This window comes from Entelurus aequoreus, linkage group LG12, assembly GCF_033978785.1.
Source record: "Entelurus aequoreus isolate RoL-2023_Sb linkage group LG12, RoL_Eaeq_v1.1, whole genome shotgun sequence".
Classification (NCBI taxonomy): Eukaryota; Metazoa; Chordata; class Actinopteri; order Syngnathiformes; family Syngnathidae; genus Entelurus; species Entelurus aequoreus.
In genome coordinates this window covers 27052145-27063879 of record NC_084742.1, presented here as the reverse complement: position 1 = coordinate 27063879, position 11735 = coordinate 27052145, and the positions used below count along the sequence as shown (strand labels likewise).

Below are 11735 nucleotides of genomic sequence, written 5' to 3'. Positions count from 1 at the left end.
ATTGTCATTTCTGGTAAGTAAGCACATTAGTAACAGACTTGGGGCAACACAACACTGTCAAAATGTACACATTCAAGAACTAAGAACATAGTATTCTTATTGAAGTGTAAGTACGGGTGTGTGCGGGTATTAAAAACTGACAAAAAAGGTGAGCTAATTTAGGTTGCTGCTTTGTTTTTGAGCTAACCAAGAGTGTACAGTGACAGAATGGGATTAAATCCTAAAGTTATGTAAGGGTAGGAGGATTAAAAGAAAAGAAACGATGATTCAATTATGCGCTCAGTGCAGCCGTAGTGAAAGCATTTCTTATCCATCCATGACCAAAGTCTCGCTGTAACCAAGTTTCACCCGCTAGAAGATAGAAGTTTTGGGGCCTAATTGGTGCCGGTAGCTAAATTGCATCCATTTGCATTGATCTCCTTTGAAGAAGGATGCAGATGATCTTAACGAGGGTGCTAATTATGCTTACACGACTTGGGGAGCCTGCTGGAATTGCAACTGTGGGTTTGTGTGTGTTAGTGTGTATATTTGTGTGTGCATACACAATAATATTTTAAAAAATGGGCAACTTCATTGGAACATTTTATTATAAATGCACAAACATCCTGTCATTAACCAAGGGATGACTTTGCCCGTGTATATTCTTTTGCGTGAGGGGTGAGTGTGGAGGTAAAAACTGCAGTGTGCGTGTGTGTGTGTGTGTGTGTGTGTGTGTGTGTGTGTGTGTGTGTGTGTGTGTGTGTGTGTGTGTGTGTGTGTGTGTGTGTGTGTGTGTGTCTGTGTGCGTGTGTGTGTACTCGAGGCTATTTTGGTTCAGTGCAGTGTGTGTATGCACACAGTAGACCTTTGCGTGCAAACATCAAAAAGACAGTTTATAATAGGCACAAGTAAAACGAGTACCTTTATTTTCATGATCATTGTGTGTGTGTCGAGTTTGACACATGCTTTAGTGGAAAAAAGTATCAATAAATATTAATATCTTCATTCCAAATGGATCATTTCAGGTTTCACCCACACAAACACACTACTGAGAGACCAACGTAGCAAAAGAAAAAAACAATTTTTCAGACAGCAAAAGAAGAAGAAAATATTTTTTGTTGACATGAGTGCGGTGACAAATATTGTGTGCATACCTGAGGCTGTTTTGGGCCAATGCGTGTGCGTGTGCGTGTGTGTGTGTGTGTATGTGTGTGTTATTCTGCCAACCAGTATTCATGCCAGTGACTAGTGTCGCCTCCTTTAGCACACAATGGCCCACACACTCCGACAAAATGTCACTCGACAGGCTCGTCTTTGCTGCTTCTCCCAGCATCCTCTCCTAATTTATCGTTGGCTGAGAGCGACGGAAAGACACGAGTGGCTGATATGAAATGCTGTGACATATGAGTGTGCCATATGTCCATTTTTTGGCTGCTTAAAACGTCTGCTAGTCATCATAGCCAACAAGCATAAAGATGATTGCCTTCTCAAAATGAGTCAGAACAAATAAAAGTTAATGGCGAATGTCATTATTGACATCATCTTATGCACTCCTGTCTATTTTTAGTTATTGTGCAGCGTCACACACGCTTCTGACAAGCTGTCATGCAAGTTTCCCTGTCATGCAATATTTGCTTCTTCAACCTTTGGTTTGCTACGAGCTGGAGGAAAAACAAAGCTGACAAGCAAACAACCTGCCTCCACGTTATTTGCCTTTGCCTTAAAAAATGTTTGCAGAACAAATGCATTGGCTTAAAATAAACATCACTCAATGCTGTAGGATATATTGATAAAATAACCTTCATGATGAAAGGAAAAGCATATTCTAGATTTTGTTTTCTGGAATAAAGCACATTTGTTTGCCTTTTGAACCATGGCCATCGGAGCAAATAAGCAGCACCGTCTGAAAGCTAAAAACAGAAACAATCCAACAACACACGAACACTGAAGCAAATGCAACGAGAAATATTGAAAATGTAAAATACTCCAATATGCTGCAAAATCCACAACAAATGTGTAAGAAAAATGCAGCATGTTAGCCTGCGGGCTACCAGGGGCACCAGACAGGAAGAATGTACCTGCGTGCAGTTGGTCCCCCCACGTAGTCCAAACTCCTCTAAACTTGTCACAATCGTTTATGCTACATGTGTGCAATAAAATGTTTAGTTTGAGCCGTTCTGGTTATTAAGTTATCCTAAAATGTATTTTCTGACTAGTGATGTCATCCAGCCCCCCTACCTTGTCCAAATCACCCCAAACTTCTTCCATTTGTTAGTGCTACAATTGTGCTGCTAATCATTTTTGTCTAACTATCACAGTTGTTAAGTTATGAACATTTTATTGTTTTATGTTACTATTGTGCAATTAATGTGTTATTAATCATAACCACACCCCAACTATGTCCAAATCTCCCCAAATGTGTCCCAAGAGTTTGTGCTGGTTTGTGCTGCAAAGATTTTTATTTGTGCTGTTATGATTTTGAAGTTATTAATATTTTATGGTTTCATCCCAGCATGCACAAGACATTGAAACAATGTTAAGAACGTATTGTATTAGGCCCTGACGTTGAGCAAGTCAAACATAACGTTGAAACAACATGCTTTTTTAAGACGTTTCTTTAATGTCTGGTTCTGACATTGATTTGACCATTGAAATCTGGTCATTTCCCAACCAACAACGTTGAGCCAACATTAGACATCCATGTTGTCTCAATCTACAAATACAGCTATTTTGCAACGTTGTTTCGAAGTGAGTACGTATAATCAATGTTGTCTTAATGTCTTGTGCCGGCCGGGATAACCCATCCATCCATCCATTTTCTACCGCTTGTCCCTTTCGGGATCTCGGGGGGTCGCTGGAGCCTATTTCAGCTGCATTCGGGCGGTAGGCGGGGTACACCCTGGACAAGTCGCCACCTTATCGCAGGGCCAACACAGATAGACAGACAACATTCACCAATTTAGTGTTGCCAATCAGCCTATCCCCAGGTGCATGTCTTCGGGGGTGGGAGGAAGCCGGAGTACCCGGAGGGAACCCACGCAGTCACGGGGTGAACATGCAAACTCCACACAGAAAGATCCCGAGCGCAGGATCGAACCCAGGACCTTCGTATTGTGAGGCAGACGCACTAACCCCTCTTCCACCGTGCTGCCGCTGGGATAACCATCTCCATAAAATGTCACCATAAAACGTTAATGACTTAAAAACTATAATAGTTAGACCAAAATATTTTGCAACACAAACAAATAGGAATCGTTTGGGTAGATTTGGAGAATATGGGGAGCTGGTTATAAATCATAATTTTTTAGTAACTTAAAAACTATAATTGTTAGACCAAACTTTTTTGCAGCACAAAACAAATGGAACAAGTCTGGGAAGGGTTTGTTATGAATAATAACAATGAAATACCATAAAAAGCCAATAACTTAAAAAACGTAACATCACAAACAGATTGCAGCTTGCAATTTGCAGCACAAACGTAGCAAAAAAGGTGGGAACAAGTTTGGAGAGATTTGGACAAGGGCAACGTCACACAGGTGAAGGATGTGCCTCTTTCAGACATCAGCTGTACGTCCATTGGATCATGCAGCGTTTTTGTGGCTGCAGCATGTTTTACACTAGAGCAGTGGTTCTTAACCTGGGTTTGATCAAACCCTGGGTGTTCGGCAGAGCCTCCGCCGCAGCGGTCAAGACACACCAGACTCATGAATTGATTAACGTGGACCTCGACTTAATTAAACCAAATGAAAAACTTATTCGGGTGTTACCATTTAGTGGTCAATTGTACGGAATATGTACTGTACTGTGCAATTTACTAATAAAAGTTTCATTCAATCAATCAATCAATCAATCGTGTAAATAAAAACTTCTCCCAATTAGCGTATCTGTGCTGTAAAGTTAAAATTTGAATGACAATAAGAAAGAAGTCTAAGTATTATAGATACCCCCAAACAATGTTCCCTCTAATTTTCCATCTGATTTGCAAGTGTGTAATTTGTTGTGAGTTCATGCACTGTCTTGGTTTTGTTCTTTGAACAAGGTGATGTTCATGCACGGTTCATTTTGTGCACTAGTAAAAAAAACATATAAGTTTGTCTTGAATTGAAATAAATAAATAAATAAATAAAAATTATTTTTCACTAAAGAAGGGTTCGGTGAATTTGCATATGAAACTGGTGGGGTTCGGTACCTCCAACAAGGTTAAGAACCACTGCACTAGAGCCTTTTCCCTCTTTATTTGTTGTATGGCGCTTGTGTGTGTGTCAACGTACTGATCATTTAAAATAAGAAAATACTATTTCACAGTGAATGTTTTCACTTTAATTTTTCTAGACCCTCATGAATGTTGCAGCAAAGTCCCCCACATTTTAGAGCCCGTGTCCAGCTCGAAGTTAATAGTGAAAGCCTGTGACTCATACAAGGCTTAATTCTAATTAATTCCACGCTCATCAAAATGTGTTAATTAAATTGCATTGTCTTAATGCTCTTTCAAAGTCACCTCAGGACGAGGAATGATGGGGAAATAGGCTGCTCCATCCAGACACACAAATTGGCACAACAGTGCCCCCTATTGGAAGACTCCTTGCAGAAATGAGTGCAATTCTTTCAAAGGGAAATTAAACTTTACTTCCTAGAACTCCCTGAAAACATGTCACAACCTCATGTCACTTCTTACCAAATTGCAAAGAGATGCAGACTAATTCCCCCTCTATGCTCCTTTCAGAGCTGTGGCAGTTGGTTGCATACTCAAAAAATGGGGCCGGAGCAGATTAATTATTTATACATAAAGATGCATGTTAGTATAATTCAGCATTTCTATTAATAATGTATTTGAAAAGTGAGGCCTGAAAAGCAGAAACTGCTTTTTATGTGATCATATTATTTGTCTACCTTAATAAATTGAGGTTAGGGTTGCTTTTTAATAAATATCCGATGTCGAAAGTTAGTATGTGTGAATCTGTGTTGGCCCTGTGATGAGATGGCGACTTGTCCAGGGTGTACCCCGCCTCCCGCCCGAATGCAGCTGAGATAGGCTCCAGCACCCCCCGCGACCCCAAAAGGGACAAGCGGTAGTAAATGGATGGATGGAAAGTTAGAAGCCATAATTGACACATTTGTAGGGTATATGCAGGACTCAGCTTTGAATCTTTGACCAACCACTGCCCCCACCTCCATTACCCCAAGGACAACTTAGAGAGAAAAATGTGTAATTCAGCTGGAGAATGTCAAATATTTTGATATTTTTAAGCTATTTTAGCCGTGGGATAAACACATCAACGGTTTATCTTTCAATTTTTACAAAGATCCCAACAAAAGTCCGAACCGGAAGTGAGACTGATTAACTTCCAGCTTGATGTTGCTGCGTTCAAATACAGTGTGTAATTAGGTCATTCGAAATATAAATATACGAATCATTATAGTATGTAGTTACAGGACATTTCTTTGATATTGAAGTAAAATTATATGTATTAAAAGCGAAACTTGCACATGTTATAAACATTGAACAAGTGTATTCGCTAACAATATTTTAAAATTACCGGAGCACATGAAGGCAACACCGTCGCTCGTCTTCCGGTTGTGTAGAGGCAAACATGACCGCCGTTGTTGTCCGCCGGCTAGCTGCTCTCTCCGGGGCTTCGGCGGTGGCACTTGGGGCCTACGGGGCGCACGGTAGGTTCTCCACAGACCAGACTGCGTAGAAGAGCATAACAATGTCAATATTGACTTCGGTTACCGGCGCAGCTTCACGTTAGGAAAAACAGAAGCTCCTGGTTTACTTCGTGTGTCAGAAACTAACCTAACAATCGGCATGTAAAGTCATCAAAAACGTGACCTTATTTGAGTTGAATTCATTATCTGAACAGGCGTGTTTCTTATTGCAGGTTTTAAGAACAGCGACCCAGATGATTACCAGAGAGTGGTGAGATATTTTACTTCCCCCCCCCCCCGTGTGCACATTTCTGTGTCTTTACATACCTTGTATATTTTTATTCAAGGTAAGAGTTATTTCAAAAAGCATTGATGATATACGTTTAAATCATGTTAAATGTGGTATTTTGCAGTTTAAAAAAACGAAATATTGAACAAAGCATTCCCCATGAAATGGCTTAGTAAAAAAAAACATGCATTAAGTTGAATTCAAGATTGACATAGTGTAAAAATCGTTTCACATAAAGTGTGAATTTTTTTTGTAATGGGTTGGGGGCCTCCAAATTAAATTCTGCTTAAGGCCCCAAATTAGCCTCTCTGCCATTAGTTCAATTCAAAAAGTGAAACTTATATCTGATAGATTTACTACAGACAGAGTGAAATATTTTGTTGACCACTATAGCTTGCAGCTTATAAAAACTCAAATTTAAAAAAGGTAATTTCATTAAATTTGAAAAATTGTCGTTGAATTTGGATTGGAGGGTGTACAGCGCCTTCAGCCCGAATGCAGCTGGGAGAGGCTCTGGACCCCCCGCGACCCCGAAAGGGACAGGCGGTAAACAATGGATGGATGGATGGATGTTCACCCACTAATAAGTAACGTGAGCTGGGCTTAGACTGTCGTGAGACAGGCTAGTTTAACCCTACTGGTGGCGTGTTGTTCCAATATTAATTATTGCATCAGGTTAAAACTAACCTGTCTCACCAGGCTCTAGAGCGGCATCTGGCTCTTTAGTGTCGCCCTAGTGGCTCCTTGGAGCTTATAAAAAAAATTGTGAAAATGGAAAAAGATTGGGGAAAATATATATGTTTTGTTTTAATATGGTTTCTGTGGGAGGACAAACATGACACAAACCTTCCTAATTGTTAGAGATCCCACCGTTTATATTGAACATGCTTCACTGTAGGAGAGTATTTTGTCCTAAGTTTGGCGGTCCTTGAACTCACCGTAGTTTTACATATACAACTTTCTCCGAAGCTGCTACAGAACGACGTGTTTTATACCACTCTTTATTTGTTTTATTTTGTCCACCAAACTTGTCATGCTGTAAGTGAATGCACAGAGGTGAGCTTTGTTGAGTTAATGACTTGTGTCAAGGGCTAATCAGGCATATTTGGTCAGTGCATGACTGCAAGCTAATCGATGCAAACATGCTGTTTAGGTGAGCTATATGTACATATTGCATCATTATGCCTCATTTGTAGTCATTTAATGTCCTTTACTTATGTCCTCTGTGTATTTAATGTATATTTGCATGTCTCATGACACATTATCCGTATGTGATATTGGCTGCATTTCTGATCGTTGTTTGTGTGTCGTTACAGAGCACAGCAAACTTTACCCAGCTTGCATAGATTGTATTAAATCCATTAGAAGAAGACAGCCTGCTGTTTCCTTTAACTTGGACACAAACATCTATACTGTACCTTTGGCCATTCTTAGCCAGTAATTTCCAAGCGTCATCTCACCCTCTGAGAAGCCTCCATTTTACTAATGTGTTACAATATTGTAAAAATGTGTAGGATGAATATAACATTTCAACATTTCTGCCAACGAAGATATGCGGCACGCATTCATTTTGATAGTATACTAATATAGATATTAACATCATGTGTTGTCTTCATAATAAAAAATTATATAAGGCTTGTATTTTTTTGCTGCTCCGTACAGATTTGTTTTTTGTATTTTTGGTCCAATATGGCTCTTTCAAGATTTTGGGTTGCCGACCCCGGGTCTAAGCCCAGGTTACGTTTCCTATTAGTAGGTGAACAATCCAACGCTTAGTGAATTCAGTTCCACAATGATAGGAAGTACTCATTATATGTACTCGCCAGCACTCAAATCAGGGAATAAACTGCAATATCTTTCTGAGACATTAACTGGGCTCAGTCTGAACTGAACTGTGAAAACAAATTAGTTTTGTACAATATTCTTAGTCAGTTATTCTCACACTGGGGTCGTCGGCTCCATCTAGTGGTATGCCGAATAGTTCTGTACATCCATCCATTTCCTACTGCTTGTCCCTTTATATGTACTGTATATGGAGTATCATTGTTCACGGTGTTTGTGCATTGTGTGTAATGTTACAGTGGCCAAACATATTAATTGGACTTCTTAAATAAAACTTCTGCCTTGTTTTAATGAATACTTAGGCCTACTTTGCTATTGTACTGCGCTACTAGGCCATTATGGTTGTACTTGCTGAAAAAAGTAGAACCACTGTTTTAAGTTATTGAGGAGCACCTGTAGTTTGAGATCTGTTGAATGTGTGTTTCTGCAGTTATTTGAGACGGCCAACAAGTATCACTTCTACCATAGCTTGGCCCTGCTGGGTGCTGCGCAGTCGAGTAAACCCGCTGTGGTGAGTGAGCTGTTCCAATAAGCATGATATAAACAAAATAATGAATACAATGAGTTTTGTTTTCATCTGTCTTACTTTGCACTCAGAGCATTTTTTTTAATGAGACGCTAGCTTGTGTTTGCACAGTGAAAAAGCTAAAACATGCTGTGGACTACTCTGGACTCTTTTAGAGCACAGCTTAAAACTCACCTCTTTACCGCAGAAGACTTTTGATTTATGTGTTCATTGTGTATCTTAAATGTTTATTTTAGATTCCTTTGTGTGTCTCGGTCTCTGTTTCTGTTTTTGTTTCTGGGGCTGATGTAACAGTTGGTTGGGGGGGCGCATAATAAATGAAAATAACATAACATAACATGTTGGCCTTCTGTGTTATGTGCTTTTGATGGCTGTGTTGTAACTTATTTGTGCCGTCAATCACCAGGGTTAGAAACATGTCTCCTCTCTTGTCGAAACAAAAAACAGGCCAGCACCCTCCTAATCGCCGGCATGGGGATGTTCTGCGGCTCGCTCTACCACCAGGCCATGACTGGGGACCCGGGCCTTCGCAAGATGGCCCCCATGGGGGGCATGGCGATGATCGCTGGCTGGCTGGCGCTCATCCTCTAATTGGCTGGGCCTCAGCGTGTTGGCCTGAGATAACAGAACAACATCACTATCTGAGCCGAGCCATCTGACAACGGAGAAACAAGTTTGTTACGATGAATGTACAGATATTCTTTATATCACCTTGTTTTGATGAAAATTAAATATTGAAATTCATAATGCAGTTTTTTTCATTTAGGCTTGACAACATTCAATCAATGAATCAGCCTTTGATCACAAGTGCCACAAAGGGCTTCACAAAGTCACGACATCCCCGATCTAAACCCACATTCGGGAAAGGAAAAACTATTTAAAAAATCCCAGGTGGGGAAAAATAACAATCTCTGAGATGGGATCATAGATGTAGGGACCCCCTCTTCCAGGGTGACTGGCCACAATGGATGTCAAGAGGGTACAGTTATTGAATGCCCATCTATCCATTTTCTACCGCTTATCCCTTTCGGGGTCGTGGGGGATGCTGGTGCCTATCTCAGCTGCATTCGGGTTGGCGGTTGAATGAATATTGTTACATTTATTAAGTGTTAAATTGGTAGATAAAGTGTGAAGTTTAGTTCAATGGGCAACCGACAGATAGTCAGGGGGGGGTCTATCTTCTTCCAGGGTTAACCAGTCATCTACAGATATGTCTATTGCTGTACATGGAAGAGTAGTCCATCTCGGGTCAGGTAACACTTCCTCCAGACTGGTACCTCTCCTGAAATTAACTGTGGCCACCTGGTATCCTCTGAATGGAGGGGGGTAACTTAAAGGGGTACTCTCCTTTTGCCTATCGTTCACAATCATGAGAGCCAAGAACGCACTTCTTTTTTTTTTTTTTAGGATTTCAAAGATGATGAAAAAACTACTTTTAGATCGGGGGCCAAATGGAGAAAAATCTACTCCCAAGTGGGCCGGACTGGTAAAATCACAGCACGATAACTTAAAAATAAAGACAACTTCGGATTGTTTTCTTTGTTTAAAAATAGAACAAGCACATTCTGAAATTGTACAAATCATAATGTTGCGGTTAATAGTATTCTATCTTGATTTGTAGTTATTTATATTTTCTGAATAAATTATGTGATAATGTTCATCAATCAACTCATTGGTGTTAATTTTCAATCTATCAAGATAAAAAAAACTATACCTAAATCCAATTACAGTATGTTATTTATGTAGTTGGATCATTTTCCTCGACTGATACTGTACTAACATCATGTGGTTTATTTTGTACATATATAGCATAATCTACAAAGATACAAAGAATTGCTATTGCGACAATCAGTGGACACATTTAGAACAGCTGTTTATTTCATTAAAAAATTGCAGGTACATTTTTATACTTATCAAACTCCTCCCAAGGGCCGGATAAAACCTGTTCGTGGGCCTGATCGGGCCGTCCGTTTGACACCCCTGCTCTAGATGACTACAATCTGGCGTAACTGTCAGCTTTAGGGGCATGTAAAGTTGGGTGTCAGCAGCATAACAGTGAAAACTAACACTATTTGCGTATGAAGTCGCCAAGCAGCAGCATATACTGTAGATGCTGAAGAGTACAGAGCCGAGAACTGATCCTTGTGGGACTCCGCAGGTGACGTTAACGTACTAAGATGTCACATTGTTATGGGATACACAGAGCGTCCTTTCAGTGAGATGGGAGCTAAAACAAAAAAATGCTAAGTCTGACACACAATATTAATTCATGTGGCTATTATTTTCTTGAATAATCAACTGAATGTGCTCATCATGTCTTTTTCAAATGGAAAGATGTCTTGGCTCTCTTCATTATCAAGACAAACCTTCCACTCAGATGATCAATGAACTACTTGTTGCTCATCTTCAATTAAAGATGAAGCATATAACTAGATTAACACGCTGCATAGTGACCTTCATTTGTCCTGATGGATGTTGCCTTTAAAAACATCTCTTAGTACTTGCAAGTGGGTTTGGATCATTTCAAGTAGACTGAGTCACACTAATGACAAATTAAACACATTATAACAAGAGGGGGATGTTTTTTCTCTATCTGTGGTCATTGAGACCCTCGAGATGTGTTGATGGTGTTTAACGGCACAGCAGCGCTTACATGAGCATTTACTCAAAGTACTTGAAATCTGAGTGCATGTGATAGAGAACGACAGAAAGTGGGATAAAGATAAACAAATGGTGTCTTGGCCCTAAAGTTTGTCTATGAGAAAAATCACTTATTCTGGGAATATTATCTCACTGCAGCATTTAGTGAATCATCCTGCACAACAAAAATTAAAACTGCGCAATCCATGAATCTATATTTCCTGGTTAAATTAGAATTTATATTTTTATAGTCCTTTTTCATATCATGTTGTTTACATTTTGACATGAAACCAAAATGACACCTAACAATTAACACTGATTCACCATTGTGAGGATTCAAACAGGAAATTATTGAGGGGAAGTAAGTGGCCACTGAGCTGAGCATTGCTGCAACAAATAATCCATTATTTGATTATTAAAAAAAAATAATTATAAAACGTTAAATATTCTGTTGCTCCGATTAATTGTATAAAAAATTAAGAAAGTCCGGACCAAATGAAGTTCCTGGACATAGTTGCAAAAGAGCACACATGAGAGCGGTGGTGTATGGGTGCCGTGATCAGTGTGGCAGCACAGAGCGGAGATATTTTTTTTAAATTCATGCTCCCATATTAAAAGTGCAATTTCTTTGTTGATGATATGCAATTATTATAAACACATGAATGATGGTTATGGCTATAACTGTTTTCCCTAAAATATGCATTCTCCAATTACTGGATTAATTGAACAAAATAATTGATAATTACAAAAATAATTGATAGCAGTAGCCATAGTCAAGAGCTAGTCATCAGCAGGTGGCAACAGAGATAC

General features: G+C 39.5%; 1 protein-coding gene across 1 annotated transcript; it reads left to right on the top strand.

Annotated features, from left to right (window-relative positions):
• The first annotated feature begins 5497 nt into the window (after positions 1-5497).
• Positions 5498-9032, top strand: tmem256 (transmembrane protein 256). Its single transcript, XM_062065371.1, has 4 exons — positions 5498-5649; positions 5862-5899; positions 8190-8270; positions 8733-9032. Exons 1-4 carry the CDS (start codon positions 5571-5573, stop codon positions 8874-8876), a joined length of 342 nt encoding a protein of 113 aa, XP_061921355.1. The 5' UTR covers positions 5498-5570; the 3' UTR covers positions 8877-9032.
• Positions 9033-11735: the final 2703 nt, after the last annotated feature.